Source organism: Vipera ursinii (assembly GCF_947247035.1).
Source record: "Vipera ursinii genome assembly, chromosome: 3".
Taxonomy (NCBI): Eukaryota; Metazoa; Chordata; class Lepidosauria; order Squamata; family Viperidae; genus Vipera; species Vipera ursinii.
The window spans coordinates 87636923-87661079 of NC_139516.1; the positions used below are offsets into that span (position 1 = coordinate 87636923).

The window sequence follows — 24157 nt, forward strand, 5'->3', positions numbered from 1 at the left end:
TTTGTAGAAAAACACTGAAGTAGTTCTTTGCCAACAAAAATTTTTAACATGTAAGCTACTTGACTCTTATTATATTTTAGAAAACTGATACATTCTAGAATAGGAGCATGGAAAATTAACCATTAAATTGGAGCATTCATTCATCTAGTGAGTACTCAGTCTTCTAGATGTACTTGGACGCAGCAGGCTTTTAAACTGGGATTTTACATGGGCAAAGTTAGCATCTTCATTTAGTGAGAATGGAGTTTTTTCTGTGTGTGTGCGCATACGCACGCAACGGGATTTCTCTGGTCAATCAGAAATGAATCAAAGAAAAACTTAGCATGTATTGAACACAACTCATTTGATGCTAGACTATTCTCTTGGTCCTGCTTTAAATGCTTGATAGCCTCTTGAAACATAAGAAAATAGTAGTAGGAAACTACATTTTAAGGTCAGTTCTATAATTTGAGCAGCTGGGTATTCAGGCATATTAAATCATGAGGTTTACCACAAATAACAGGCTTTATTTTTTCTCCGTTCAAGTTGGATCCGGTAACAATTATATATTGCTTAGTCATGACTTAACTGGTATAGTGTGCTTTTTATGCAACTGACGTTCTTAAATTGAAAAATACTAGCTTGCCTATAGAATCTACTGATATGAACATGTGCAGTACATGTTTAAACCAATCCACTGACTTAATTCTTGCCTACACCAATAAAGTACTGGTTATAAATCAGCCCTATGTGGCTTGGCACTAAATGTTTGAAACACTGCTAACAGACACCCAAACTAAAATTTTTGTGCTTGCCATTACAGGCAATTTGATGAAAACATGTTAAATAGCTCTCAAAACCACAAAAGGTAGCTTAGGCACATTTAGTACTAAAGCTGATTCACCAGCAGATACCTGTTTTTGTTATTTATAAGTATATTTTGTTGTTACTAGCTTCTTGGAACATCACTTTATGTGGTAGGGGAAGGAGAATAATTCTATAATTCCAGGTGGTAACATAAAAATTCTAATTTGCCTGCATATGACTATGTCACTGGAGACAATTTTTGGAAAAACAGGTCCTTCAATTGTAGGTAATTGGCACCCTAACTACATGAATGTTTATATATCCCCTCTTATATGCTATTTTACTCCAAGAAACAAGAGCTTTAAGTGGTGCTCCAACAAGAATGGGAACCAGGAACGAATGTCAGTTCCTAATATGAAAGTCGTCAAGACCTATCCACTTTTCTGTAATTAACAACACAAAAGTAAGAGCTTTAGTCTAGAAATTTGGACTAAGTTCTAATAACTATCATGGTGATTCCTCAAGGTTTTATGTGAAGCAAAAGAGAACTTTTTAAGGGAGTGAAACAAAGACTGCCCTCTAGTCCAGAGGTCCCCAACCTTTTGGGCACCAGGGACTGGTTCTGTGGACAGCTTCTTCCGCGGACTGGAGAATGCGTGGTTTTGTATACTGCCTGCATCCCACAGATGGGGCTTCGCTTGTTTGTGTGGACCGGTTGCTGGCATTCCACCCCTGTTCTAGTCTTCACTTTCTAAAATCGTAACTGTACCATAAATAGAAATGTTCCTTTTCCATATTAAGAAAGCCGAAGTTTATACTCTGGATAGAAACTAAACATCTGTGTAAAAGTTTTATTAAAATGAACAGATTATAGACAAATATACACATTTTACACTGCAGATAATGGTGCAAAAACACATTTAAATGATTTCAGTTCTTTTTCACTCAATATACAGAATTACGTATATACGCATATACCAAAACGCCAATAACTAAATCCAAATCACTTAAAATGTCTTGAAACTTTTAAACCCAAGCAATTGAAGGGATTTCAGTTCACACTTTAAATTACCAAGTTTATTTATCTAAATGTATATTTGACAAAAAAATTACAAGATATTCAGAGCAGTTCTGTTTGGAAAAAAGTATGAATATAAAACCCCATTAAAGGAGATTATATGGGACTAATATCTAGAAATTTTCCAGCTATAATTATGATGAAGTTCTTACGGCATGCTAAAACTTTTCCCCCTGCATTTCATAACACTTAAGATGGGCCAAATTTTGCTGATTTGATTCATTTAGAGGTACAGTTGTCCCACTGCAAACTCCAGTTTAGAAAGATTCGTGATTTTTATCTTTCCATGCAGCTCTAGCATATTCTTACATCCATTTTTCCACAGGGATCCCTATGGTTGAAAACAGCAAGAACACCTGAGCCTCATCACTCTGTACAGTAAAGGAAACTTGGTAGCAAGAGGTCTAAATATAAGACGCTGTACAAACTTTGTTTCCCACAGTCCACAGACCAATGTTATGTAACATTGAAACATAATTTCTTCGCAAATGGAAACCCAAATATTTTACATCTATGTGAGCAGACCATCTAGAGTTAAAAACATCTGAACAGCATAAGTGCAAAGCATTTCACATTCAAAACAGCTCTCAAAACAACTGTTCTAAATGCAAAATGCTTTGCACATTTCAAAGGAATAGCAGCAAAAATAACATTATCCTGTTAATCTTTCTTATATTAGATCACAGCTTAAAGTATTAGTCATTATGTATGATGCAACAGACCAGGTTCCAGACAATAACATTTCAATTTAAATATATGTTGCAAAATTAAATGCTAAAATAAGGCACCCATTATGTTCAGACAGCAAACTACACTCAAGGACAAAAATATGTACAGTGGAGGGAAAACCTTGCCAAAAATATATCAACATTTATCGGTGGTTTAAGTACTTTCTAAACCCTGGACAAAATGTCCAGATATTGTTAACCAACAACACAGGTATTCTAAAATATTCTAATATTTATGATAGATTTGTGGGCACTAGTATTACATTCCTAAATATTATTAATAGTTCCATTAAAATTACTAAAATCAATTCGCATACCTGGATTCAAATGCTTTCCAAAGGTAACAAAAAGAACTTGACTGAACCAGCTTGTTTTTCTACCAGCATGGTTAGAAACCAGACAATACCGTGTTTAAAAATTGCTTCAAACATCCATCAAATAATCATTTTTACTTATGGCCAAGAGACCCATTGCTATTCAAGCTAGACCCTAATGGTTCAACAGCAGAGTTTGCTATTTGAGCTGGAAATGTGTAGTTTGGTCATGTAGTAGCATCGTTATAAAAACTTTAAATCTATAAATAATTGGAAAATGTCCAACTTAGAAACAATTTTAACTATCTGTACATTCTTTTTGATATGTCGAAACTGCTAAATTAAAGATTGTGTGAAAGTTTATGCGTATTTAGGCTGACATACATAGGAGAACCAGGAGCCTCATACCCTATTCCATCTGCCATACCCCTCCCTGAGATTGCAGTATTATACAGTTAGAACAATAAGGCAGATCTATTTGCACTGCACTGAATTTAAGCAGAATTCCCTGCAGAATCGTAGACTCTGAAAAATTGAGCTCCAAAATTTTGCAAACAAAGCCTTTCACAATTTCTTCACTTTTGAGCCCCACATTCCATAAACTTCTGGCATAGAAATAACAGTAAGTCATTTCTTATCGGACAGTGCATCTTTGGTACTTGAAACTGAAAACAAATACCTTGCATATGCAAAAATGTAAACGGACTATTAACAGAAGAACCAATTAGGAGTCTAGATGTCTATCCATTAGACAAATATTCACTTCATATTATAGAAAAACAGTAATTTAAGCATCTTAGAACTAGATCACTTTAGTACCCAGAAATCTATTTAATGTTGATGTTGATAATGTTGATATTTCAAAAGGGAAACAAATGCATGTAAATGCTAATTGTTTAAAAAAAGTCAAAATTGTTATAAACCTTTAATTACAATGTGCTATCCAGGAAAGTAGGCAGAAGTTTTAGAAGGTGCTGCAGACTTGCATGGAATCTGCATTTTTGGTGCAGAGGACTTCATGTATCCTGCAATGATAAGAATTGATCTTGAAATATCTTACGTTTTCAGAGATTTTGAGAAAATTCTTTTATTTTAATTATATATATATATATATATATATATATATATATATATATATATATATATATATATATATATATATATATATATATATATATATATAATTATATATATGTTTAAGTATTTGTCAAGGCTTTTTGAATGGACCTTGCTAATTAACTCTTTCATTCCTGTTTTGGCCCGGCTCAGGGCTTATCCACAGGAACTAGTCAACTTATGACAGCTCATTATTTGTGCAAATTATTCAAATTGCTAATAAAGAATTTGGGAGGCTAAGATGATCATTTCGAACTCTTTATGTTCTCATCAGTTAGTTATACCCTTTATCTGAGAGATATATATATATACACACACACACACACATTTACCTGTGTTTTGATTGAGCCCTCTTAAGGGTATGCTATCTTCCCTTTTCTTTAAATACTTTGTATCCAATCCCACATTTTCACCACTAAATCAAAAGGAAATATAACTGTTGTAAGCAGTCATCTTTTAAAGAGCTTTCTAAGTTTCCATGAAAATTTGCAAGAATTTCAAATGCAATTGCAGATCTCTTATGAATTACTTTATTTAAGACAGCAAGTCCATGAATGCTGACCTCAAAATCATACCCTGGGGACAGAAATTCGTATATTCGAGGCTAGAAAGGGTACAGAGAAGAACAACAAAGATGATTGGGGGACTGGAGGCTAAAACATATAGGGAACGGTTGCTGGAATTGGGTATGTGTAGTTTAACGAAGAGAAGGGTGAGGGGTGACAGGATAGCACTGTTCCAATATCTCAGGGGCTGCCACAAAGAAGAGGGAGTCAAGCTATTCTCCAAACCAACTGAAGGCAGGACAAGAAGCAATGGATGGAAACTAACCAAAGAGAGAAGCAACCTAGAACTAAGGAGAAATTTCCTGACAGTTAGAACAATTAACCAGTGGAACAACCTGCCTCCAGAAGTGGTGAATGCTCCAACACTGGAAGTTTTTAAGAGACTGGACAGCCATTTGCCTCAAATGGTATAGGGTTTCCTGCCTGAGCAGGGGGTTGGACTAGATGACCTCCAAGGTCCCTTCCAACATTATTATTATTATTATTATTATTATTAATTGCTTAAGTTTAATGTGACTATATTAATTCCTTAAGAGTTTGTCTCTGGAAACCTGTTTTTTCTGCTACTATCAAACAGACCATCTCATCTTCGTCAGGCCTCCATCATACTTAAATATCATCATCTTTTTGAAACATCATACAAAGAAGGTGGAGAGTGGAATATGACTGATTACAGCACTGATATACAGTGCCCTGACAAAATTTAAGAGATCCAGTCAGACAGATGAAGGATCTTAGGTATATTTTATAATTGTTCCTATGGCATCTTTGTTATAAGGAGCCATGTTCCATGAAGTGATGGCATTCTGCTTAGACTCTGGGAAAATGAAAAAAAAATGATCTAGTCCCTGGAAAAATCAGATATTTGCTTTTAGATGTTTCTTCACTGACCTAATTTTTCCCCAAAAAAGTATTCCTGCGGGTATCATATAACCTGAATCATTATTAAAATTCATCAAGATATATTCTGTTTGCCTGAAGACATACTAACATTTCCCTGCACACACCCCAAGCTATTCTTAAAAAGAAAAAAAAAAGAACATTAGGGTTTTTTTTCAGTACTATGGGGAGAATAATATGTCAATTTAATGTTAATTTTCTTTCAGATACATATAACTTCATAGTTCATTCCTTATTAGAGGAATAACTTAAATACTTAAAAACTATGTCTAGAGGGGAGATGGTGGAAAGAAGAACAAATGTTAAGGCAATGCCTCTTTCCAAAAGGTAATGAGAAAACCTATTTTTGCACTCAATTCACCTCACCTCTGGAATTGAAAATGTGCATCCTTTTAGAAGCAGATTAACTATTCTACCTGTTCATCAATCACATCTGTCCTTTCTACATCAATAGCAACAGTTTGCCCAGGTGGCAATTACATTCATAAGTAAGCCTTTACTAGAAGTTCTTATTTTCATATGACTTCAGAGTGAGTATATATATAGGTAAATACATGGCTCTCGTTAGAACGGAAAATTAGAACATGACAGAATGTTGGCTTACATTAATTGCATTTCATTTCCTATTAGACCTCCCACACTGAATTCTCTGGTGCATTGAATCTTTGCCTTGGTGGCTCCCACACCATCTTAGTATCGAGAAAAGGGAAATTCTGATGTAGTGCCATTGGAAGAAATAATGCGTTTTCTTCCATTTAGAATACCGACTACCTCCGGAAGTGACACTGTTGCTTTCACTCTGCACATTCCTTCCACCCTTAGGCCTCTACCCCAGATAGTTCTGCTTCCTCCCAGTTGCCAAGTCTGCCTTCCTATTCAACTCCAAATGGCCTTTCCACCTTCTCTTTAAATGCTCCCAGTTTTCTCCTCAGGTCCACTCTCAACTGCTTACTTTTCTTTATTTGCTGAATGACCTATCAGCCCAGAAATCCCTGGCTGGGCATCTGAACCTCTGTTTGTTTCTGAGAGCTGGACATTGAAGTGAACCTGCTGGAAAAAGAATTTTTTTTTCAGTATTATATTTTTTGCCATTTTACGTATCAAAGTCTTAAGTCATACAATATTACATGCAAGAAAAATTATACATATGATTACAGAAATGTTTAACGACTCAATAGTATAAACTGTCAATTATTTTGAGAGGTTGGCGATATAAATAATCTAAAAAAAAATAAATACAAAAGTATAAGTTGCAGCCTTATGAGTTAACTGCATGGATATCGACTCTGGGATTATTTTGGCCATTCAGGTCCGTATTTCAGGAACCAGATGACAAACTAACTCTGAATGACATATGGAGCCTTTAGGATTTATTTTTTTCAATCACTCATCCCTAATTGTTATGTTTTTCCCTACAGATGGTAGTCACCCAGAATAGCAGAAGAAGTGAAGAAGGATTTTGTTTTGGGTAAAAATCAATAAAATGGAAATGACATGACTTGATACAACGTAATGGAACCTTATTTTAAAAAAAACATCTTAAATTCCTTGCCTTTGTTCCTGATATTTGTTGGTTGGCACTTTTGACAGTAGCTGCTTCTGGGAAACTTTGGAAAGCTAGCAAGGGGGAGATGGGATAGTTCAGCCCAGAGTTTAGAGACGTAATCCTATTATCAGCCTGTAAAAAAAAAACAAAAGCAAATTAGCTCATACCTGTTGTCTTTGTTTAAAGCAAGCATAGTCAAAATTCATACATACTACACTTCATATATTGCAGTTCATATTTTGCCTAGGTCTAAATTTAATTTTGGGACGCGGTGGCTCAGTGGGTTAGGACGCTGAGCTTGTCGATCAGAAGGTTGGCAGTTTGGCGGGTCGAATCCCGAGTGCCGCGTAACAGAGTAAGCGCCTGTTACTCGTCCCAGCTTCTGCCAACCTAGCAGTTCGAAAGCACGTAAAAATGCAAGTAGAAAAATAGGGACCACTACAGTGGGAAGGTAACAGCGTTCCGTGTGCCTTTGGTGTCTAGTCATGCCGGCCACATGACCACGGAGACATCCTCAGACAAGCGCTGGCTCTTCGGCTTTGAAATGGAGATAAGCACCGCCCTCTAGAGTCGGAAACGACTAGCACACATGTGCGGGGGAACCTTTACCTTTACCTTAAATTTAATTTTCTTGACGCAGATCCTCTGCTTCTGTCAATACTCGGTTCGAACCCCAGGCTGAAGCATTTGCTCTCCTCTCTGACCCTATCTAGAAGTTTGCCATTTATTGACAGGATGGTAAAGGAAGCAAATGGAGGGAAATATGCTAATCTCAAGCCTCATATTTTTATCAGGACGAAGGAAAATAGCTCAATTCCAACTAAGCCCCACAACCCATCCATTTCTGAAGAATTTATGCAAAGTGTGCACTCCCGTTGAATTTTCTCTTCTTACTTAGAAATTAAACTATGAAAGATAGCAACATGGTCAGTATCAAAGATGAATACACAAGAATTTTACTATTACCATACTATGAGGAGAGCTGCCAGTTCTTGAAACAGTGTTGCTAGAAGTAGATGTCCCTAGCATTTCTTGCTTCCTTGTCAGCTGAATTTCATTCAATTGTTTATTCAGCCATGTGATGACTGCAAAGAAAAAAAGGAACTTCACTTATCATCCCAAATATTTTTAATTTTAAAGCCAAGTCAAAATTAAATTCTGAATGTGGCTAGATGTACGCTTTCAAAGTTAAACCAGTGCATTTATATTAAGAACAGAATTATAGAGGTTCAGTCCCAAGCACAAATTTATAGAATTGCAATCTTAGTTTTAATACGATTAGGAACTGATAAATCCTATGTGACAAGATGGAACTTCTATGTATCATTGTAAGTTATTTATTACAAGGGGGAAAAATAAATGCACAGGTTGCATTAATAGACAAAACAAATGAATATTTATAAGGAGGGAAAATAAGAAAGGCATTCCTCAGAATCATTCTTCAATATCCCTCCCCTCAAAAATTCTTCAAATATTTAAAATAGAACTATTCACCTTTATCTTAAATCCAACATTCACAATCATTGCCTAAACAAATGGATAACAGAGAAAATTCCTAGCCCAAACTAAGACTATACCTTCTAATAAATTCTATATACTAAAATATACAGTTGAAAGTATTAGACAGCAGTTAATGCAAGAAAGTCACATACCATTTTCATTTGTTTTCAGAAGATGTTTGCTCTCTTCCAGTTTTTGTACTGTAGCCTCTAACTGTTCCTGCAATTTGCATATCTGAAATGTTTTCATATTATTAGTTATCTGGAATATTTTTATCCCTAGTAGCAAAACAGCATTTCAAAATTAATGTCAGAAGACCTTTTTCCTAAATAATCATCATTGTATAAGTTGTTTTTGAAATCTAAATAAATAAATGTATATAAATCTATGGGCATTGTTATTTTCAAGACCATAAAACAAAAATACTTCCGGGTATGTCAAAGCAACTGGATTCTAAAAAAACAGAAAAGAAGGTTCGAGTGTTGTTAATGCCTGGATGGGATACCACCAGGAAAATCCAGGACAGTAAATAAAATTGGGAAATAGGAAAATCATTCCTTAATAATAGTAATTCATTTTGCTAAGAGACCATTTTTCTCAAGAAAATTACAAGGACATATGGCAAACCTTTTAGACACCGAGTGCCCAAACTGTAACCCAAAACCCACTTATGTATCGTCAGGTGCCGGGTGGGTGTGGTCCACTGGGTGGGCGTGGCCCATTGGGTGGGCGTGGCTGCAGCGATAACGGCAGACTGGGTGGGACTAAAAAGTTCAATCAATTCCAACTTTGAGAGATCTTTTTTTTCCCCGCAAGAAGCTGAAATTTATTTATTGATAAATTGATTGAACCTTTTCTTTTTTTTTTGCACACGGCGGCAGAGGCCTAAAGCGAAAAGGCCTAGGACTAAGGCCTAGGACTGACCCAGCTGAAGGCCTAGGACTGAGGCGATGGCACACGTGCCCACAGAGAGAGCTCTGCGTGCCACCTGTGGCACGGGTGCCATAGGTTCGCCACCACGGACATAAGGTGACCAAGAAATGGTCTTTGCTTCAATACAGAGAAGAGTGGGTTTATAGGAAAAAAGAAAACATTATTTCTGTTGAAAGGAAAACTTAGCATTTGTTTAAGCATTTGCTGTTTAGAAGCAAGACTCTCCAGTTACCTCTTGTTCTTTTTCTCGAAGAGAACTTTCCAGTTCCTGTAAATCCTTTTGTTCTTTCTGCAGTTTTTCTTCTTTTTCGGCCAAGAGCTTTTCTTGCTGAACTGTTACTGTGTTTTTCAATTTCAGCTTACTGATTAGCGTTTTTACATCTCCTTGCAGTTTCTTTATTATCTCATTGGCCTGGAAATAATATCATAGAATACTAAATGATGATCGGATGAAATCAAACCATAATCATAAAAAGGAATGCTATCTTTAAACAAACCTTAAGGAACTCAGTTGATAGAGCTTTCAGTGAGGTTTCCAGTTTTCCTATCTGAACTTGTTTCTTTTCTGCATTTTCTTCCAGGTTTGCCTTTTAAAGAGTATATAATGTTAGGAAGATTATGTAACAAATAAGAGTGAAAACCTGCATGTGTTGGTTTCCAAATATGCAAGGAGGTGGTAGTTCTGCAAATCCTATAAGGTAGTCCATAAATCCAGCAGCACTTTGAAACTTTAATGTGTTATTAAATATCTGTAAAAATGTTTAATAATGCATGATGCAGCAATATGTTCTACAATCTATAATTTGGGGGTGGGGGAAGATGATGTATACAATGTGTTTCTAAACACAGCCAGGTTCTAATGAACCATATTACTAGTTTGGCAAAGAAGCTTCAGATTGTCAAAAAATTGTGTTCTATTGTTGCACTAAAATAGGCTTTCAAAATTTAAAAAACAAAAAATAAAAAAAACAGGCAAAAATGCCACAAAGGCTCTACTTTTAATATAATATAAAACTTATAGGTAATACACAGAGATGCTCTATACTCCAAAGCTGAAATCAAAAAGGTGTCTCCTTCAATTAGCTATGTTTTTCCCTTGGCTTGCAAGGTAGCCATAAAACCCCGGGAAAATAATTTTGAGTTAAGGAGGCAGAGTATGATAAACTGCTTTAAAATGGCTATGAATGCTCAAGTTTCTTCCTCCTGAAATCATGAAGCGACCTAGCTTTTTAAAACAAGTACTGACAGGTAAAACTTGCATGTTCATGTCTCCCCCAATGGAGCTTTTTTATTTGCAAATCAGCACGTGCCTAGTCACGTACAATTAGCCAAACACGTGACATAACATTTTAGATCATAATGAACTTTAATGACTGTGTTTGTTATAATGGTACTGTAGGAAAAATGCTAGGAACCTTTTGCTCCTGTGTTGCTTCTAATACTTCCTTTGTCCTAGCAACAAGCTGGTCTTTATCTTTGATCTCTTGTTCCAAAACAGCAACTCGCATTTGCAGTTGATTAACTTGCTTCTCCTTTTCGTGGCATTCTACGTCTAAGGTAGTATTCTCCCGACGTAAGGACAGAACTTCTTGCTTCATTCTCTGGCATTCCTTATCGATTGGAAAAAATAAAGCATTCTAAAGTAGTTTAAAGATTGAAGCTTGATTTAAAAAGTAAAAGTATACACTGCAACAATTGTTTAGACCAGACATGTCAAACACAAGGCCTGGGGGCCGGATCATGTGGCCCACAAAGCCATCCTGGAAACAGTGAGGGAACGGCCCCCACTGCCTTGGCCCTGGCCCAGAGACCCTCCTTCTGCCAGAGACCCTCAGATCTGTCCCACTCCTTCCCAGGCCCCCATAGGCACCCTTGATGCGAATGATGTAGAGCTGGCCACGCCCACCTAGTAGGCCATACGCACTCTAGCCACGCCCACCCTGGCCACACCCACCCGGCCCCCTAAGGGCAACCGCAATGGTGATGCGGCCCTCAATGAAATTGAATTTGACACCCCTGGTTTAGAGCATATAACTGCATTATATTCACCTATTATAATGGGGAATATTTGCTGTATTTTTGATTGCCTATAAAGTATACAACTAGAAATTGTAAGCCATGAAAATCAGATCTGTAAATAGACAAACTGCAAATGCCACATACGTCTTCTGCACTTGATAATTTTGCTTTAAGTTCCCTGACTGTGGAATCGCCTTTGTATCTCCTTTCCATTAAGTCTTTGTTAGCAAGTTCCAGCTCCTTCAGCCTGTTCTGCAGTTGCTGGGCAGTTTTCTGATGCGAGTTTTCCAAGTCTCTTTTCTGTTGCTCATTCAGTTGCTGATAATGTGCTTGTGCCTATGAAAAATAGAAAGTGTTTTAATAATTCTTAATTTTAAAAGGCATCGCTTGTTTTATACACTGTATTATTTATATACCTGCAGAGTTTTTTCCTTCTCATTTGATAATTCCTGAGTATGTTTGCTGTTCAATGATGCTATCTTGGAGGCCCATTCGCTTCTTAAATTATCTAGTTCTCTGCTCTTTTCTGACAAGGCCTAAGAGGGGAAAAACAGTCACTAGGGTTTCATATAATCCTAAAATTTAACTCTAACAATGTTTTATTAAAGGACCACAGTCATAATGTCTTATTTGTCTATTTAAAACATATAGCAATATAAATATTGTTCGGTATACCTTCACAATCCTGTATGTCTAAATTGTTTTCTTTTAAAAAGTTTTGTAGCATATTAAAACATGAATTTCCTCTAATGAGGCTTTCATCCACTTAGGCTTATGTTACAGTTAATTTGTTATTCTTCAAAATATAACACTTCGTTAATTTTGCTATAATTTGCTATTCTGATAGAATTTTCTTTATTTCTATACAGAAGTTCAGCAACATATGTTCCATTAGCTCTGTAGTTAGAAACTCTTGATAAAACATAGCTAAAATAGCTAAATATATTTATATTGGTTTTCTGTAAATTGGGGCATACTGAAGCTTTGCTCTCACCTGCTGTGTATAATTCAGCTGTCTTGTAAGGTCCTCCTCTGTTCTGTTAAGTTTTTGTTCTAGCAATAGCTTTTCTTCCTATAAGCAATTGAAAGTTTCACATCAATATATTTTCAGTCTACAAAGTGTTTAATTGTAATGTATTCTCCTGGACATTGGAGGACTTTTTATCAGTCATGCACAAGCCTGTACTATAAGATTGCCTTATTTAGCACATCTTTTGCAAGCATATTTACTGTACACTACAGCAGTTACACAGGCTGTTTGGGTTTTTTTAAAGTATTTTTAGAATATTCATTCGAAACTAGATGAAATTTCAATTTAAACTTCAGTAACAAAGGACTTTGGATTAAATGGATAAAATTTTCCTGTCACTGCAGATGGTGTTTTCTTTAGATTTAATGGACAGTCAAAAATAAGACATCCCTTACCTCTCAAATGGTCTGTTAAACTAAGATTTCATTGCATTGCTATCAATCAATTCTAAAAATACAAAGAAATTTAAAGCTAAGATATTAGTGAGCCTTAACTCAGTAGCATGTCCCATTTAACTTCATCTTTTACTTCTCTTAATGACCAAAAGCAATTATTATTGCCAAAAAAGGGCCACACCTACCTATGTATGTATGTATACGTAACTGAAACTATCATTGTACCTTAGAAGATTTGAGGCAGGATGCCAAAAATTTCTTGATTTCAGCATCACTTCCTGGTAAGAATTTTAGTGATAAATGGGTAAGATGTTTAAATGGATTTGTCTCAACCACATTTAGAAATGAGGGTGTATGATCCAAACTAGATCCTGAAGAAACCAGCTGTAGCAAAAACCTAAAAAGAAAAAAAAAGAAAAAAAAATCACACATAACAAAATGCTTCTCAGTGGAACCGCAGAGTTTGCTGCTGCGTGATTACAGCTCATTATTAACTTGCTTTTATTGTACATTAGTACAGAAGCAATACTTGCCTCCTCAAAAAAGGGCAAAGCTACTTATAATCCCTAAGGAAGAATGGGAAATGTTTGCTCACGAACATTTTTAGTAGCCTCAAATCGTTTTCAGTGCACCGATAAAACTCAACACCGTGGTGGTTTTTTGGGATTTTTAGAGTACAACCGCTATCCCCAGGCCTCTACTTCAACCCCGGTGCTACCAGTTCCACCGATACCAATGGGTACCGCCTCAAGCTCCTATGCCATGACCAGCTATCGCAGCACCACAAAGGCCCAGCTGCTGCCATCCCAACATCATAGGGTGAAGCCGCCCCATGGCATAACACACACACACACACACACACACACACACCCGCTGTCATTGCCTCAGAACATTTTGGCTGCCCTGCATAGTGGCATTGCTTGGAGGCAGTGGCACCTGGGCTGAGGTAGAGGCCCAGTACCTTCAGCAAATTCACCCTGCCTCTGTTGCCCCAGGCCTCTACTTCAGTGCTAGAGCAGTTAGCAAAGCTCCTGCCACCAAGGAATACGTACTGCCTCAACTCCATACCATGGCCAGCCAACCCAAAGCCTCAGCCGCTTCTTCAAAGGCCCAGCTGCCCTAGCTACAGCCACCCCGGCTCTCCAGCCTGAAGTCCCAGTAGTAGCCACCTCCTCCACCTTGTGCTCTGCTGTGCTCAGCTGACTTTTACTGCCTTCTTCCTCTGACTGACAAGGTGTGTCCAGCCTGGGCCTTCATGAAACAGCTACAGCCTTCGGAATTTATTTATTTATTTGTTTTTATAAACCGCCCTTCTCCCGAGGGACTCGGGGCGGTGTACAGAGTAAGGTAGGTATACAGATTGAACAATAGTGAAAAACAATAGTAAAAACAAACTGGGACCCCAATTAGAGCTATCAGGCCAGGCCGGACTGCTGGAACAGGTAAGTTTTTAAGTCGCGCCGGAAGGTGCGGAGGTCGGGGGCCATCCGGATTTCGGTTGGCAAGCAGTTCCAGAGGGCTGGCGCACCCACTGAGAATGCCCTCCCCCTGGGGGCCACCAGCCGACATTACTTGAGCGGTGGCACCCTGAGGAGGCCCTCTCTGTGGGAGCGCACAGGACGGTGGGGTGTTGACATTGGCAGAAGGTGCTCCCGTAGGTAGTCCGGACCCATGCCATGTAGGGCTTTGTATGTCATTGTTAGCACCTTGAACTTCACACGGAAGGCAACTGGAAGCCAGTGCAGCGCACGGAGGAGAGGTGTGATATGGGAGTATCGGGAGGCTCCCAAGAGTGTCCGTGCCGCTGCACTTTGCACCAGTTGAAGCTTCCGAGTGGATCTCAAGGGCAGCCCCATGTAGAGAGCGTTACAGTAGTCTAGGCAAGAGGTCACAAGGGCATGGGTGACTGTACGTAAGGCATCCAGGTCCAGATAAGGCCGTAGTTGGCGAACTAGTCGAACCCGGGAGAAGGCCCCCTTGGTCACAGCTCCTATGTGATCTTCCAGGGAGAGCTGCGAGTCTAGGAGGACACCCAGGTTGCGGGCCCTATCAACAGGGGGTAGTAACTTGTCCCCGATGTTAAGGGATGGGATGTTCTGAGTATCCTGGCTTGCCGGTACGTACAGCCATTCAGTCTTGTCCGGGTTCAGTTGAAGCCTGTTCCTCCCCATCCATGCCTTGCAAGGCCTTAGAAAGGAGGCGTGCAGCTTCAGAAAGAAGGGCAGATGCAGCCAGCAGCTGCCTTGTGAAGAACTAAGGCTGAGGTGCAGTTAATTAGCAGTGGGAGGAAGAAGATGGCAAAAGTCAGCTGTGGATGGCAGGGCAGTAGAGCATAGGGCAGAACAAAGAAAATTGTGTGTGTGTGTGTGAGGGATAGAAAGGGAGGGGTGGAGTTGAAACTCATCCTGCAGTAGTTACAATGCCAAGGGCCTGAATTCTGACCACGTAACCACTAGAGGCTGTAACGGTTGTAGCTTTGAGGACCAGGCGTTAAGTATCATTTCTTCAACACAATCCTAACTTTGAACAGTTGCTGAACAAATTATTAAGTGAGGACTACCTGTAAGATGGAGATACTACTACTGGCTGTGCTTTTTGCCTGAATAGCCAGCCCCTTAAAAAAAAAAAATAAGGGTAGCTCTAAGCCAGGGGTAGGCAACCTTGGCTCTTTTATGACTCGTGGACTTCAACTCCCAGAATTCCATGGCTGGCTCAGGAATTCTGGGAGTTGAAGTCCACGAGTTGTAAAAGAGCCACGGTTGCCTACCCCTGCTCTAAGCCATCAAGATTCTAGAAGCAAACAAATGCAAATGATCCTATTGTCTCTCCTTTTTTAATTTGTTTTATTTTCTTGAACTTGACATTCTAAATGATTGATTTACAAATATTATTTATATTCTTTGATTTGAAGATGATATAAAGTACTGTTTATATATTACTAACCTTGGGATTTCTTTATCTTGTTCTTGGATACAGTGCAGAAGAAGATCTATAAATCTCTGAGGAAAAGCAGAAAAATCTACCAGAAGACTTTGCTGGAGTTTTAAGCTACATAGAGAAAAAGAAAAAATTAAATACACCTACCAATGTAATGTGTGTAAGAGCAGCTAATCCTCAAGACATTTCTTTCAAAAGCTAAGAATTCTAAAGTGTTTGGCCCTGAAAAAAAATTACAAAACAATTTTCTTATAACCTTTTGGAATGCTAGCACAATTTACCTGTCATTTCAATTAATCACTTATTACTGCAGTAATACTCATTTCCCTTTCTAGCATTATTTATTTTTAGCCCAGCAGTTTTCATCTAGTTCCTAGAACATGATCCAGAAATAAGAGTGCCTTAAAATGTTGAAAGTCTAAATCAATGTTTGTCAGTGAAACTTGGCAATTTTTAAGATCCCTGGCGTTCAATTCACAGAATTCGCCAGGCAGTGTGCTGGGAAAATTCTGGGAACTGAAATGCACGTGTTTTAAAGTTACCAAGTTTGAAAAATACTGGCCTAAATAGATCCACGTAGATCCGTAGACTAAGGCTAGTATTCATGATTCATGCAAAAAGAGAAATAAAGTAAACATACCAAACAACATATAAGTACTGAGTTATATACTTTACATAATCCTAACATTATAGAGATTAATTGGGGTGGGTGGGTTTGTTTGCAGCAAGCCTATTTGTACCAATATCCTTTATTACTAATGCTGGATAGTGTACTTAAAATGTAAATGTATTAAAAAAATCAGAACATTCATGAAAACCTACCTCTGAAAATCTTCCTCAGAAATAACAAGATTATAAAGGAAAAAGGGATCTGAGTCCTCAGTTAGCCGAACAACTAAATCCTGAAGGAAGAGAATGTTAATTTCAAAAATTAAGAAATGTATTTCTCTAGAATTACTTCAATAGTACCAAATCATATAACTCATAAAACGCTGAAAGCTTCTATGCAACATACAAATCCTCTGAGCATCACAAAACAATAGCAAAAGTATGAAGTCTTAAGAGCAATCCTCATTCCTAAATATTTCAAAAGAGACGTCTGACTGCAGAATCTATCCAAATCGGTCTTTAAAGTGAAGGTAAAGTATTGGAAGCCTCTTCTCTGATCCATCAACTTCTTTTCCAAGGCCCAGCCCATATTTCTTGCTGAAAACAGGCCCATCAATACTGTAACTTTGATCCTTAGTCAGCAAATAACATACAATGTATTACAAGTTCCAATTTTATGGATTTTTAATGGCATTGTTTTAATAAAATTTATGCTAGGGTACAGGTGTAGAATGAGGTTTAGGAGCTTTTGATCCAGATTCCGCTCTTTTACCAACTATTTAAAAAGCTACCACTAGTTATTGTGTTATTGTGAAAGGTGAGTGAATTGAGGCATGGCATAGGATTGACAGGGCAACCAAAAACACTGGTGATTTTCAGGGTGCTAATAGAAAGAGAAGAATGGCTCCACAAGATTCTGGCAAAGAGCAGGGCAGGAAATATAAATGGCAAGAAAGCATCCTTGAAGAGGACTAGCATTAGGGAGATGGTTAAATGGCATTGGTGGTGAGGCCCTGGAGAAGCCTAGTTGCAACATCAGCTCAACAATCATATTCACCTCAGTAAGACTGGAAGGTCCCGCAGCACAGCTATAGCTAGTTTCAATAAAGGAGAATATTTGTAGCTCGGGGCTGAAATTAGGGGTCCTTGGGTGTTCTCTGAGCTTAATTGTTTTGTTGCATCTGATGATATTACTTAGTTTGGGTAATGAAACGTATGCAAGAAAACAACCAAGATCAGTGTAGCTAGTTTGCCAGTGAAAGATCCTGTAAGGCTCAAAAACAGTAGTGCTCTAAGGACATCACACAGTCTAGGTTAAAACATTTGCTGTTTGAAAAGGAGGAGGGAGAATTAGCCCAGAAAGAGATTTTTTTTTTTATGTGTGCCTTTGAATCAGTGTTGACTCTTGGCAACTGCCTGGACAAACCTGAAGTTTTCTTGGCAAGATTTCAGAAGTAGTTTGCCAGAAACACAGATACAGATATAGCAGAACAAATAAGATGTTCAAACAGAAATAAAACATAGATGTAATTATAAGAAATAAGGCATAGATACGGAAACAAAGGAATAAGGTATTTAGAAATCTAAGATATCTAAGTATAACGATAAAAATAAGTACAACACAACACTTCCACTATAATAAAGGGAAATAAATTTCACCCCTACTATGTGTTCTGCACCATTCCTCAAAAGAACCTATGGTTGTGGGACTGCTATCAACAAATACTATTTTTTCCAATCAGCTGAAGAACCTATAGAGAAAATTTATGTAGTAAACATAAATAATTTGAAGAATCCTCACCTGTTATGCTGCTTTTCACTTTTTCTATTGTACATTTACCCCATTTATGCCTCGTCTATTTTCTAAGAGTTCATGGATGAACAAATGAGGATCTAAAAACTAGCATTTTTAAAATATAGGTTAAACTGGCCTATATTAACCAGTGAACCCTTGGTGGAGTGGAAACTTAAACCAATATCTCTCATGAAAGTCCAAGTCTTAGCTACTACATTCTACTATCAGCTTATGTATCCACAATAAATCACAATGAAGTGCAAAAATTGTCACTGGAAACAGAACATTCTAGAATAGTCTGGAACATTGCTTCCCTCAGGACCATGGGGACCTCTTCCCAGACTCAGCATTCTTAAAGTAAATCTTACAGATTAGAATGACAGGGTTTTGGCAATTGCTTCAAAGTATGTATTTCAAGCAATTTTTCCTTTAAACAAGTTATTAAAATGAGTTTAAAGAATTTCAGCATTTGAACTATTTTCCTTTTAGAACTACTTCACTCTGTCATTACTTTATGGTGGAGAGTTTCTCAATTTCTTTCTAATGATCTTTCTGTGAGCCACAAGGATTTTTTTTTTACTAATAACAGAGAAACCTACAGCTGGCTGCTTAAAGACTGAAATGTTATCAGTCTGTGAAACAAATTACATGAAAGCAGTCTGATGTGTTCCAAAGGGGAGGGTGTAACCCCCAAAACAGGCCTTGTTCACCAACAGTATTGTAAGTTGAACATCTTGAATTGTTTCCTAGAATAGCATGATCTAGGACAGACATGTCAAACACAAGGCCCGGGGGCCAGATCCGGCACGCGAAGTGGTTTCATGTGGCCCACGAAGCCATCCTGGAAACAGTGAGGGAACGGCCCCCACTGCCTTGGCCCTGGCCCAGAGACCCTCCTTCTGCCAGAGACCCTCAGATCTGTCCCACTCCTGCCCAGGCCCCCATAGGCACCCTTGATGCGAACTATGTAGAGCTGGCCACGCCCACCCAGTAGGCCATATGCACTCTAGCCACTCCCACCCAGGCCATACCCACCTGGCCCCCTGAGGGCAACTACAATGCTGATGTGGCCCTCAATGAAACTGAGTTTCACACCCCTGATCTAGGAGATTTCAGCAATAATAGGGGACTGGAGGTTAAAACATATGAAGAGCAGTTGCAGGAATTGGGTATGTCTATTTTAATAAAAGGAAGGATTAGAGATGACATGATAGCAGTATTCTGGTATCTTAGTTGGCTGCCACAAAGAAGGGGGAGTCAAGCTATTCTCCAAAGCACCTGAAGGCAGAACAAGAAGCAACTGATGGAAACTAATCAAGGAGAGAAGTAATTTAAAACTAAGAAGACATTTCCTGACAGTTAAGACAATTAATCAGTGGAATGACTTGCCTCCAGAAGTTGTGGGTGCTTCAGCATTGGACGTTTTCAAGAACAGATTGGACAACTATTGTCTGAAATGGTATGGGGTCTCCTGCTAAGACCTCAGTTTCCTTCCAACTTTGTTACTGTATAATATTCCAGTTTTCTGGAGTGATCTGTTCACAGTTCAACATATTTTGTATATTTTAAATTGATAAGAAAAAAACAAAAAGGGAATACAAATGAAAAATTAATCATGAAGATGTAGAGAAGGCCAAGTGAAAGGATGGGAGGGCAAACTGTGCGAGGGTATCGAATCGAAGGGTAGAAAAGAAACTGAATGAATACGTTATTTGTAAATATATGATTTGATTAGGCTGGCCCCATTTTTGTCTCAACTTTGCCAATGTACAGTTATCATGGAATATTACTTCCAGTTTTATAGGTTCCTTGCTCTTTTCTGTAGTAATGACATATTATTATTCAATGATCAATAAAGTCTATTGCTCATCAAGGCATATGCTTGGCCAGAGTTAGAAAAGTTAGTTAAAATTTTAAGCAGGATCACTTATTGTAACAATTGAAAGCACAATGCATAATGAAGGAGATACAAACCTTCCTATGAATGGGATTTGTTGTTGATTGCATTTCAACACTCACTTGGACCTTTATTCGTCTGCAAAATACATGAAAGTACATTCAATATATTGACGTAAGTAACAGCAATATATTCTTCAATTGATAAATGAAATGTTGTATTTTAATTCAAGTAAAGGTGATCCATTAAGACAGTTTGCACAGAATTATATCTATCATAAAGTCAATATACCATGATTGTCATAAAGCCAATCTTCCCTGATAGTTTTCCGGAAAGCCCTTAAAATGTGACTTGTCCAACAACTTTGGGGATCCATGGGGCCCCTACAAGATGGCTGCATTGTTTGATGGTTGTATTCACCTGCACTTTTGTTTTTTAATGTTTATTTTTAATTTTTAAATGATTATTCTCACAGTTCTATTGGATGTTACATTGTTTTAGCTGCTGTTGGTTCAACATATTTTGTATATGTTTACTAGATAAGAAAAAGATTCACCCAGAATTGTGTTCAATGAGATGGATAGCTACATAATTCACTAAATTATCAGTTATGATTCTATATATCACTATATTAATAACCACTCACACCAGTCATTTTTATTAATGCAGCTTAATAACTAGACATTACTTTGCATGAATAACAATATTCAGATAAATATTATGACATGAAAAAAGTATCATTCATGTACAAGGAAGACAAAGTTTAAAGAACCAACAGGAGGAGGAATAAAAAGGGGAAGTGGGGGAATAATTTTTTCCTCAGAGAAAAAAATCCAAAAGCCCAATGAGAATTGAGCATGGAGAATTGGTTTCAGAATATTCCAAGCAACAATCTTACTCATTTGCAAGGGTAAGTAGTTAGTTCTGAATAGAATATTTAAGAAGACTGTACAGCCCTATAAAATGTGAGATTACAATTTATAGTAATAAATTCCCCCAAATTCAAGGTGGGGATGCTTGGATTTACCATTTTTAATTGACATTAATTTTATGAAAAGATAGGAATAATTATTAACATGATAAATAATCAGAGCCCTTCAAAGATGAATATATAGCATACAGCATGAGGTGAGAACTACACTTTCCAAACTATTTTTTGTACATGTTATGATGATTCTCTTCCTTTCTCCAGGATTTTAGGATTCTATTCTCTCTCTTTCCTTTTCAACCACTAAGGGAAGTCATCTGACACTTTGGGGTATAGCATCCTCAGTATGTGATAATACCCAATTATAATATTTAAACTCCAGAGCAACCAAATAAGATTCTCAAGGTTCTGTCCCAGTGCCTGAAAGCTACATAGGTTTGGATGGAGAGGAACCGCTTCTGACTTAATCCTACGAAGACTGGGTAGCTATGGGCATTTGAACCATCCAGATCGGGGGATATTCCATCTTTGACCTTGAAAGGATAGCCCTTCCCACTTCAAGGGTGATAAACAATCTGGGGTTTAGCTAGACTTGCAGCTCCTGCTTCAAGAGCAGGTGTCAGCTGCATTCAACTGGTACCCCAGTTGCACGCTTACATCGGGGGCTATCCTTCAGACAGTCACTCATGCCCTAGTCACCTCACAGCTTGACTACTGAAATGTTCTACAAGGGTCTGCCCTCGAAGACCACCCAGAAACTTCAACTGGTCCAGAATACATCAGCATGCCTTTGTAAAATCTCTGCTTGGCAAGATGCATTAGTTGCCAGTTTGCTTCAAGGTGTGATAGAAAGGGCTACCCTTGTTACCTATAAAGCCCTATGCAGTTTAAGGCCTAATTACCTCAGGGATCACCTGTTGTCTCCCGTAACATTTGCCCAGCTAATTCAATCTTGCAGGGTAGGCACACTGTGGGTTCCTTTGATTGAACGTCATTTCAGGACCCCAGAAGTGTGTCTTCTCTGTAGCAACATAGACCCTCTCAATAGAATGAAGTTCTCCCTGACGGTGAGATGGCTCTGGTTCTTCATCCAGGCTTTTGGCAAGAGACATCCGAGGCCCCTCTTTTCATTGTGCCTATTTTTTTTAAAATGTATGTTTTACTATTTTTTTTGTTTGATTTTTGAGAGCTGCACAGACATGGAGACTTAGGCAGCATATAAGTTTAGCAAATTACTAATCGGTAACATCTGATCCCAAAAGTTATTCCCATAACACCAGCTGCCTGCAATTAGTGCAGGTTCGCATCCCACCAGGCTCAAGGTTGACTCAGCCTTCCATCCTTCCGAGGTAGGTAAAATGAGGACCCAGATTGTTGGGGGCAATAAGCTGACTTTGTAATAATGCCGCTGGGGGGGGGCGAAAGCCCTAATAAGCAGGCATATACATAGAATGAAGGCTATTGCTAAGCACATTGATTTGTGCTTCTTAGATTGTACGCCGCCCTGAGTCTTCGGAGAAAGGCGGGATATAAATGGGATTAAAAAAAACTCTTAAAATTGTGGGAGAATACCATTTATTTTTTTTTAAAAAACACCATGAGGAAAGCTTGCTAAATTAAAACTACCAGATCTGAGCTGCAAAAATCCAGACAACCACAGATGACAACAACAAAAACTTTTAGTGGTTGTCGGGATTTTTGCAGCTTAGGTCCAGTGGCTCTGCCTAAACAATTCACACTGACTAAGAGAAATCATGAGCAGGTGGTTAAAGAGTCTTTCCTTTCCCTCCCTTTTTTTCCCCTGACATCCTTCCAAAAGCTTTAACAACTAACCAAGGAACAGATATTGATAAGATGACAATCGGCTCCAAGAGTCCCTTCTGCCCAATATCTGGCTGTCATTCAACTGTTAAAAGCACGGAAGCTCCACCAAGGGGAAAAAAAAGAGGGCCAAGATAGTTTAAAATACCTGAAAATATCCAGCTGCTATACAGAGACAGTCATATATTTTTTTTAATTTTTAACTTATTGTAATTGGGTTTTTTAATCAGAGTTATAGGGGTTTTAGATTTTTAATCAAGGATAATTTAATCTATTTTAATTGCTATTAACTTTTTGTATTGTAATGTTGTTTTAATTGCCTTGTGAACCGCCCTGGGTCCTACGGGAGAAGGGCAGTATGTAAGTTCAATAAATAATAATAATAATAATAATAATAATAATAATAATAAAAATAATAAAATAATAATAATAATAATAATAATAATAATAATAATAATAATAATAATAATAACAATAACAACAATAATAATATATGTAGCCGTTTATTATCTATAATACATCATAAACACAGGATTAATCACAGGCGACTAGAGTGTTAGGTTAGAAAAGCAGCGGCCAGGGTATCCATCAACTTAACACAGTTGAAGAAAACAATGTGTACATTTCCAGAATCAGCTCGTCAGCCTGTTGAATCAAGCAAAAACCAAGCTTATACACACCCTCAAGCTCGCAGCAGTTGAAAAGCCTGACAGGGTCATTGATCACTCCCAGCGGCCGGAGCTTGAGAGAAATCTGCGAGAGTTTTCATTCACGACTGTGGTTTGTTTTTTTTTTCAGAATTGCGAGGGGCTTATAGAAACGGGCACGTTCCAAAAACCTATAGCTATTCTGGGGGGTTTTGTTTTGAAAGGGGGTTTATTTTGGGGGGAAGGGGGAGGAATCGGGGGAAAATGAAAGAAGCGGAGGCCACTCCCGACGAGAAGTTCCGCCCCGCTTTCCCCGGGGCTGGTCGGGGAAAAGCCAACCGTCCGAGTCCCGGCCTGAAGTACGGACGGGCGGCTCCAAGACAGGAAAAGAGGAGGGGGAAGAAAAAAAATATCTCCCCCTCAGCTTTTAAGCCGACCGCAAAGACCTCAGCCCCCGTTCCTGCGAGGGAAGAAAACCGCGCCGGCGCCTCACCTCTCCTCGCAGCCCTGGCATTTCACCTGCACGGGCACCGACTGGCTGAAGAGGCTCTCCGACGCCATCTTGCGCTTTGAGTTTGGCGCCCTGCTCCCGCGGGGGGGAAAGCCAGGAAG

At 38.3% G+C, this 24157-nt stretch overlaps 1 protein-coding gene across 3 annotated transcripts; it reads right to left on the bottom strand.

Annotated features, from left to right (window-relative positions):
• Positions 1-1630: 1630 nt before the first annotated feature.
• Positions 1631-24132, bottom strand: SASS6 (SAS-6 centriolar assembly protein). 3 transcript variants are annotated; one of them, XM_083358316.1, is made up of 18 exons: positions 24039-24132; positions 20227-20287; positions 16671-16750; positions 15855-15959; positions 13137-13308; positions 12481-12558; positions 11903-12022; positions 11631-11822; positions 10883-11077; positions 9965-10054; positions 9700-9879; positions 8687-8768; positions 8001-8119; positions 7041-7166; positions 6441-6538; positions 4355-4437; positions 3830-3931; positions 1631-2195 (listed from the first exon to the last, which is right to left on the bottom strand). In XM_083358316.1, exons 1-17 carry the CDS (start codon positions 24104-24106, stop codon positions 3846-3848), a joined length of 1935 nt encoding a protein of 644 aa, XP_083214442.1. In that variant the 5' UTR covers positions 24107-24132; the 3' UTR covers positions 1631-2195; positions 3830-3845. The 3 variants fall into 3 exon arrangements, with proteins under 3 accessions (XP_083214442.1, XP_083214441.1, XP_083214443.1); XM_083358315.1 differs by having other exon boundaries at positions 1631-3931; XM_083358317.1 differs by lacking the exon at positions 1631-2195 and having other exon boundaries at positions 3829-3931; positions 4343-4437.
• Positions 24133-24157: the final 25 nt, after the last annotated feature.

Bases quoted from the DNA above. Each gene is read 5' to 3' on its own strand.
- SASS6 (XM_083358316.1), bottom strand. From the start codon at position 24,106: ATGGCGTCGGAGAGCCTCTTCAGCCAGTCGGTGCCCGTGCAGGTGAAA. The intron at 15,960-16,670 runs GTAGGTTTTCAT...TTCTCTATGTAG, and splicing joins TCTGAGGAAGATTTTCAGAG to CTTAAAACTCCAGCAAAGTC. The intron at 10,055-10,882 runs GTTCCTAGCATT...ACTCTTTAAAAG, and splicing joins AAGCAACACAGGAGCAAAAG to GCAAACCTGGAAGAAAATGC.